General features: G+C 41.3%; 1 protein-coding gene across 1 annotated transcript; it reads right to left on the bottom strand.

Annotated features, from left to right (window-relative positions):
* Window positions 1–5,713: 5,713 nt before the first annotated feature.
* On the bottom strand, window positions 5,714–6,797 carry LOC149140425 (protein RALF-like 33). The gene has a single exon (XM_089448368.1). It carries the CDS (start codon window positions 6,407–6,409, stop codon window positions 5,990–5,992), a length of 420 nt encoding a protein of 139 aa, XP_089304494.1. The 5' UTR covers window positions 6,410–6,797; the 3' UTR covers window positions 5,714–5,989.
* Window positions 6,798–9,071: the final 2,274 nt, after the last annotated feature.

The raw sequence follows: 9,071 nt of genomic DNA, 5'->3' as shown, positions 1-9,071 counted from the left end.
CGGCCCGGGGCATCTGTCCTTCTGGAAAGTTTTCATCGTAGCTAATAACTCTTCCTCCGAAACTGCTGCAAAGAGGGCACTGTTCAGATCTTCATCAAACATGATGGGATAAGGGTCTAGTCCCCATAATATATCTGCAAAATCGCAGGCCGAATCTTCACTGTATGCCTTCTTGAAGTATTTGACAACCTCTTTAGAAATAGCATCCTGAGTGGAGTGAGAATTCCCATGCTCGTCCTTGATCTCCCATATGGCGTTGATCTCCCTTCTCTTGTTTGCATACCTGTGGAAAAACTTGGTGTTATGGTCACCCTCCCTGAGCCATAAAGCCCGACTTTTGAGCCTCCAAGAAAGCTCTTCTTCTTTTAAAATCTTCTTTTTTTTTTCTCCAGAATCCAAATCCTATGCCTGATGTGAGACGGCAAACAAGGATTTTTAAACAGGAGAGATAAGCATTTTAATTCTATGCAAATATTTTTTATCTCTTTTTTATTGGAGGCAGCCTTCTGTCTTTGCCATTTTTTAACCTCCGATCGGAGGGATTGTAGGCGCTCGATAAAATGACAAGGAGGGTCCATCACCTGCGTATGAGATTGCTTCCAGAAATCCTTAATAAAGTTATTGAACTTTTCATCATCCAACCAAGTACGGTTAAACTTGAAGGGGTAACCGAATCTGCAACCAGATTTTTTCCATTGAAAGGTAATGGGTCTGTGATCGGATATATAGGACGGGATGATGTTCATAGATGGAGGCCCATATTTTCCAATCAATCGTTCATGGAAAATAAATCTGTCAATTCTCTTCGCCAGATAGGAGTTGTTTGATCGGCCATTATCCCAGGTAGGTCCCTGTTCAACCGGCAGGACATCAATGAAGGCATATTGAAAAAAAGATTCCCTGATGAATCTTCCTATTGGATCATGCTTCCTGCCGTTTCCCCAGATTTCTTCATTACAAAATGTGCAGTTAAAGTCCCCGCCAATAATTAAAGAGTCAATGTCAAGGAGCTCAGATGAAAACAATTGATTCCAGAAAGGGAATCGATTTTTATATGGAGCATATAAATTTAAAATATGGAAGGGGTCTGGGGAACCCCGGAGATGTGCCAGAACAAGTATGCCTGCAAAGCACTGGAATGCAGCAGCAGAGATCCACTTTGGGTCCCACAAGACAGCGAGTCCCCCGGACATACCTTCAGCATTAGTAGCGACCATATGCCAAGTCGGCATCATTCGCCTGAAATATAAGATGGTCTGAGCGCTGTCATGCATGGTTTCCTGAATGAGGAGCATTTTGGAGTTCGAAGAGACAAAAAGTTGTTTAAGGGCCAGAAATTTGTGTTCAGCGCCAAGGCCCCGAATGTTCATGGACAAAATGTCAATCATTTGAGGCCGTCGAGAGGCCGACCAGCTCTAAGAGGCCTATTTTCAGAAAAGACGTCGACAACTTCAGTCACAGGAATGTCAATCAGTGTAGGATCTCGGATTGACGAGTCCCGCCTTCCTTTTCTACCACGAAAGTGCCGGCTGCCGCGGTTCTCCTTCCGGCGGACTGTAATGTTCCCCGCAGATGTTGGGCTAATGTGGGGCGAGGGGGAATGGGAAGGTCGATGGACAGTAAGAGGCTGGAGATTAAGTGAAGCCTTTTGAAGGAGGAGATCGATGTCTCGGTCGAATGAATTATGTGGAGAGGCCTGGGGAGAAGGTGGAGGAGAAACCGGGATAATAGGCCCTTTTCCCTTACGGTCACCCAGTTCAGGGATGTAGGGAGAGGGGGCAGAAAAGGGAGGAAGTGTTCTAATCTCAGAAAATCGCCCATGTGAGGGGATGGGCGAGGGTTCCAGGATAGGAAGAGGGCGAGGGGGGGGCGAATGGGGAGAAGAAGAAATGTATATGGTGGAGGCAGCCGCGGAGTCAATACCGGATGGTTTAGAAGTTGTGGGAGGAGGAGGAATCTCAAGGTCCAAATCCGGTTCGGGAGGCGGCGACGAATAGAATGTGCACGAAGTATTGCCCGGAGGGTCGATGAAGGGCAAAGAAGGTGACTTGGAAACAATAGAAGATCTCGGATGTTCCGCCGACAGATTCGAGGACCGGAAGGGAGGGTCCACGGAGACCGAACGGGATAGAGGGAGGCTAGTAGAACGATCGAGGGCCCTGCCCATCAGGGGAGGAGAAACGACTTCAGAATTATCAGGAGCCCGAAAATTCTCTGGAGGGAGAGGCCAATCAAAAGCCACCGAAACTCTATCATGTGCAGGAGAGGAGATATAAACAGCCTTCTTCTTCATTTTTCCGCTCGGCCGCCGAGGACAATTTGAGGAGAGGTGTCTAGTTTTGTGACATATGGAACACCTGAAAGGCACGCCCCAGTAGTCAAGGCGCTGCTGAAATTTTGACAGCTCCCACGTTAGATCAATGGTAGCAGGAAAACCGCCCCTGTATTCTCTTTCAATCAATATCCAGGCCACGCGTTTGTCTCTGGCACCAATACAGCGGGGGTCTACATATATGAAACGCCCGATAGCATTCCCAATCTTTTCCATCGATTCCTTAGTCCACAATTCCAGAGGCAGTCCAGGCAATTTAAGCCAGATGTAATTATTCTGTGGCGTGCATCTGAGCGGATTGAAACCAATGAACCATCTGTGCAGAGCTAAGAAACTCCTCTCATGAACCCAGGGTCTCGAAAAGATGGCATCCAAGTCACGGGGCCGGAGAAAGTGAAAACTGTACCAGTTGTTCATGAGACGAACAATGGTGGGGGAGTAACCCAGAAGAGGAGTCCATCTTTCCAAAATCCATGAACGGATTTGCGAATCTTCCATAGATGGGAAGTACCATCTCCCAACCAGTGCCCTGCGCTGCAAACTAACAATTCTGTCTTTTAATTTAGGACCATCCAAGATTAAAGCCGATGGAGGAGGGGAGGTCTTAACAGGTCGATGACGTTGGAGGGGCCGCTGGATAGGCAATGCCTCTTCGCCCAGATGCAAATGTGTCGTAGATGGAAGAATGATGTCAGCCTCCAACGAACCCATCCAGTCGGACCGAGGAGCTGATCTGGCATGAGATGTTTCGGCCTCTATAGTTGCACGAACCATGGCTGACTCAGCAGATGGGTCAGAGGGAAGCTCCATGAAGGTAAAGGATAGATTCCCAAAAAAGAAATCAATGAGAGGATCCCAAAAGGATGCGCAAGGAGGAGAATGGACTCATGTCATAATGGGATGGGACGATATAGGAGGAAAAAATCTACAACAAGATCAATGGAGATATCCAGAAAACTTGAAAAATACTAAATTAAGGACCAAATGAAGGAGTAGAGGGAAAGCGGGATAGGAGAATTGAATGCCCTTATACGCGGATCATCACATTTGTCAGGGAAATAGGATACGAAAGATCGTCCAGTTAATGGAGGAAGTAAATGAGCTTATGGTTAGAAAAACAAGGCCCAGACTGATTGCCCGGAAAATTCAAAAAAGACCGGAATCTGACGTCGGAAAAACCAGAGGGACTCCGATTCTCAGTAGGAGTTCTCAGGGAAGACCGCACAGTAGCAGCATGTTCAATGATACACCAGCCTGGTCCAATTTAGATGTGGATATCAGATAACGGAAAGGATATGTCTGAGGCGTGGGCGTATCCGAGTGTGCGCAACGAGTACGTAGAACCCAACCTGACAGAGTAAGCAGACAAAACCATACCCAGAAAGGAATATGTTCATGAAGCAAAAAACTTCCCAAAACTAGTTGACCGGTTAATAAAAAGAAAAACCAATGCAGTGCTGGGATCGGTATGGGAGTCGAGGCGATGTGGGAGCACGGTTGATGAAGAAAAAGGCACGCGGCTACCAAGAGATGCCTTATTTGGATAGGTGTGGAGAACAGCGGGTCATGGAACGTCAGGGACCGATTCTTGACAGCTAAAATTCAGAGGGTAGATCATGGATTGGTAGGAAAGACGGATGGAGCATACCTGGTTGGTCGACACACTGTGCTCACCACTCGGCGCATACTGTGCTCACCACTAGATGGTCGAAATACTGTGCTCACCACTAGTTAGTCGACATACTATGCTCACCACTTAGTGCAAACTGTGCTCACCACTTGGCGCAATACTGTGCTCACCATTGGTTGTTCCAAACTGGTTTTTTTTTTTAATATATAAATAATTAAACCAAATTTGATTTTAAGAAAATATTTTTTATCTAATACACTATCATATAAAAAATAATTAAACAAATTTTTAATTCCAAATAAAAAATAACAAATTTAATTTAAAAATAATTTCTCTCGCCGCTTATTAAACTCACACCACATCCAAATACGACCGTTACTTTATATTCAATGAAATTCGGGTACACCACTCAAACCACAAGATTCAATAATGTAAAGTAACTTCAACAACATTGCAGAAACTTCGAAGACAGATGAAAACGATAGTGGACAATATCATATTGTCCATGCCATTCATCAAAGTAATGAATAATTTATATATTGTTATTATTATTAATGTTTGTTTAAATGGTTTGGTAAAAGTTAATTTAATTGATTTGATTTATTATTTGAAAAGTTAATTATTTTAAATTTTATTAGTTAGGATTGTTATTTTTTTTTACATTTAAGTAATTGGGTTTTATTTTTTTAAATAAGCAAGTTTTTTTTTTAAGTAACTTTAGGTTAGGTTATGGTAGTTTTAAGATTTTAAAAATATTATATTTTATTATTTTAGATTTATAAAAAAATTAGGTTAAATTAACATATTAAATATATAGTGTTAACTTGTATGACACTTTGTATTAATATGTGGTAAAGACATATAGTTAATATATTTATTAATGTGGTTGCGCTAATAATAAAAAAATTCAAATTTCAAAGTGTATCATCAATTAAATATTTTATTGTGGAAGAATATTGACATATAAAAAATATATTAATAACAAAAAATCATTTTAATGTGAACAATGTAGTTCATAGATAAAATGTCTCATGCACATGTTAGGTAAAGTATTTTAATATTGTTTAGAAAAATTACGTATATATCATATAGAACTATTGGAAAAAAAAGTTTTTATGATGAAATTTTTTTAAATAATCTCACTATTTTACATTTTTGCCATTTTTTAAGTATATTTTTTTTTTGTCAATTTTCCCTTAAATCCAACAAAGATTTTTTAGAATTACAATTTAAAAATAATTTAGACAAATCTATACAAGTATTATTATGGTGAGGTGAATTGTAATCAATGGAGTAATAAAATAGATATAATTTAGAACAAACGATAACAAAGTGTTTTTTTAAATTCTCTATGGCTAATCTGTAGCCAAAAATCCAATAATGCTAACGATAGGCCCAAACCAGTTATGATCTCTGAGTGATATAAGTGATTTCTTTGAGATATCCTTCTTAGAGCAGGAGTGCCAAATTCTTGGAAGGCAGATCTACCACGGCACTCTGCTGATCTTTAAGGGCCATAATTTTGAGTACATTGTTCCTTTTGAGATACCACAGATGTCAATATGCAGAAACTGTACATTGTTTGATTGACACTAAAAACCCATCTAATTCATTGCAAACAGATTCATTTTTTATTTTTTGAGCTACATCCCATGTTCAGTCAACTAGTTACTGATACAAACTGTATATGATGATTGAAGGCACTGGTTAGGGGAGGATCAGAGCATATCACATACATTTCAGATCACAGATGATATTTCAATATGAATGGAGATTAATCAACCAGAAGCTACTCATTTTTGTGTTTATCTGTAGGGCTATTACAGATAAACACAAAACAAAGTCATGGTTATTTTAAACATATCTAACAGTTACCAAATCGTTCTTCTCATTTCTCTCTGAACATCAGAACCCATAGATTCAGCAAATAATAACCTGCGCGCACACAAGATTATATGCCTGGGCAATCAAATGGGCTGTGTACTTAGGTTCTAGAAAGGGGAAAAAGCAAAGAAGCACAGTGAATCTTAGCTAGTGTAACGCCTGCATCGAGTGATAGCAGTGCAGCTTCTGTGGTAAGGCCTGACTGGCCCTGTTGCGCCGTAACAGTTCTGAGTGTAATAAGACCTGCCAGACCGAGGCCGGCATGGAACGCGATTAGCAGCCAATGCTCCGTAGCTGATGTAGTAACGGACCCTCCACAGAAGCCTCCGTTGCGTCTCAGAATCCATCATAAACTCCTCCCCTGTCTCATTATTGCAGTCGCCCAGTGTTCCATCGCAGATCTGGCCCGCAGAGGATTCGAACCCTTGCGGGTCATAAGATGCAACGCCGCCCAACCAGTTAGAGGTAGCTGTAATTTCCTGGCCATTCGCAGCTGTATCCAGGGCATCTGCCATTAAAAGCACCGAGACCACCAGGAGCCGCATTGTTCCCAACCGATCCATTGCGAAATCAAGAACTCAGATTCGGCCTGTTGAGGGGCGCTTGAATTTAATTTAAAGACGGTGTGGGAGATATCACGGGCCGCCTGATTCAGGCCCGTGAGGCTGCAGGGAAAAAACAGAGGCAGCGAGGGAAGGCGCGGACTTCAAAATGTTAAGCATCGTAAGAAACAGGGATGGGGAAGGACATCCTTGTCGTCGAGCCTGGTCACATGGAACCCACACAACACATCATGTGATCGGCCGCTTCTATGGTTGCCCGTTCCTGTGAAGAATTCAGCCAATGCTGAGTTGTAAGTTTTTAAAGTGTTTTTTTGGGGAGTTTAAATGTCTGTTCTCGAGATCTGGTATCTGGTGTTTCTTTGTCTCTGTGATATGAGGACGAGGATCCACCTTCAGCTCCCCGGGCAGATGAACCTCTGATCTTGAAAAGGAAACCGAACGGTGGCCCCAAGGCGCATTCATATCGGCGTCGTTGAATGTCCTGGATTTAGCTGTCATGAGCATGCTTTAATGGAGTCGATAGGGCAACTTGGGCGTTGGCAGGGGTTAAATTTGACGCCCGTCTGCCCGTTTTTAGGTCTTTTACACGTAAAATACGTTCTCATTTCAAATATCCACGTCAGCCTTAACTTGCTATTAATTTTTAAAACCGTCAATTTGACGGGCATGTTTGTAAATGAAAAGTTTTAAGTTTTTTTTTAATAATTTTTTGATATATATATATTTAACATCCAACTTCCAACTCGGGATCGGTAATAGCCAATAGGTATAAATAGTGAAGAGTCAAGACTGAAGTGACTGTAGTACTAGTCTGTGGCTCACTGGCTGTAGGCTGTAAGTTGGCGTGACGCGTCCACCAACTTTCACGAATGGAAATAAATTCTGAGCCTGGAGCATTTACCACTGTGACTGTTCCGCCGCCCGCGTGTTCAAGTCTCAAGATATGGAAAGATATCATATGGATTCTGGAAACAAGAAACTTAATTAACAAGTTACAAGTCCATCTTCGTAAAAGCTCTCCCCTTCTCCGCTTGAATCCGTTGGAGCTTTTTCCGTGACTTGCTCTGCTCTCGCCTCTGTCACAGGGGTTAAATTTGACGCCCGTCTGCCCGTTTTTAGGTCTTTTACACGTAAAATACGTTCTCATTTCAAATATCCACGTCAGCCGTAACTTGCTATTAATTTTTAAAACCGTCAATTTGACGGGCATGTTTGTAAATGAAAAGTTTTAAGTTTTTTTTTAATAATTTTTTGATATATATATATATATATATATATATATTTAACATCCAACTTCCAACTCGGGATCGGTAATAGCCAATAGGTATAAATAGTGAAGAGTCAACACTGAAGTGACTGTAGTACTAGTCTGTGGCTCACTGGCTGTAGGCTGTAAGTTGGCGTGACGCGTCCACCAACTTTCACAAATGGAAATAAATTCTGAGCCTGGAGCATTTACCACTGTGACTGTTCCGCCGCCCGCGTGTTCAAGTCTCAAGATATGGAAAGATATCATATGGATTCTGGAAACAAGAAACTTAATTAACAAGTTACAAGTCCATCTTCGTAAAAGCTCTCCCCTTCTCCGCTTGAATCCGTTGGAGCTTTTTCCGTGACTTGCTCTGCTCTCGCCTCTGTCATATAGATAGCATGGGCTGCTGTTTGGCGTATTCTTGGGTAGTTCTCTAGACTAGACTCTGGGAAGGTTAATTTAATTTGATATTCGATTTGATTTGATTGGGTTGCATTGGATTGTATTATATTGGATTGCCTTGCCATTAAACTGAGCTGAGCAGAGTTGAGAGTGCTAGGTATAACCAGTCCAGGCCATTTCAATGCAAAAGAACAGGCCCCTAGAGATGGAGATGATGATGAACTCCAGAGGTTACCAACTTACAACCCTCTTACAAGGTGAATCGGAAATTGGCGGGGATTGATGGCGTTAAAATCGACGTTATTCATGTTCGTGCCTCATTTTATCAATTTTATTTTACTTTTTTTTCATAATCTATTTGACATTAAAGTCAATTGTATGTAATTAACCCGCTATCTTATTTTATTCACAGGTCCTGGAGCTACTGTGCCAAGAGCTGGGCGGTCGGGTTGATCTAAATAAAGCCTATTTCGAGGGTTTGAGCGCTTCTGTGCGCAAGCACTTTAATGGAAATGGAGTTATCGCCAGCATGGAGCATGGCAGCGATTTCGTCTACCTCGGCACAGACCAGATCTGCGTAGGCCGAGTTGGTAAGCCATCTTAAAACCTCGCATTTTTTTATCAACAGACAATTTTCTCATGGATAAAGCGTGCTCTGCCAATCTTTTACACACGTTGTCGTAAGAAGCTACAATTTCGCTTTTTCCAAAAGTCTGGAAAGAAATTTTTACAGTAAAGACTCAAGAGCGTTTCATCATTTTTATATTTTAGAAATGTATTCTACAATTTTTTACATTTTGAAAAAATTTTGACCACCAAAAACAAAAAAAACAAAATCCCATGATAAGGAAACTTAACACACACTCACTTAAATTTAAATTTCATAGGAAAGTATTTAGTTTAGAGTTTCTTTCAGTGTATAACTACATACCTATTTTTAATTATTTATGGGAATTTTGGTGGAATTTAAAAAGATTTTGACTATTGAGTCTGTAGCATGCGTTGGAT

This window comes from Pinus tabuliformis, chromosome X (assembly GCF_031772625.1).
Source record: "Pinus tabuliformis cultivar Carrire ecotype Pingquan chromosome X, CPIR1, whole genome shotgun sequence".
In the NCBI taxonomy this organism is placed as follows: Eukaryota; Viridiplantae; Streptophyta; class Pinopsida; order Pinales; family Pinaceae; genus Pinus; species Pinus tabuliformis.
The sequence above is the reverse complement of the archived record's forward strand: the minus strand, read 5'-3'. Positions and strand labels throughout refer to the sequence as shown.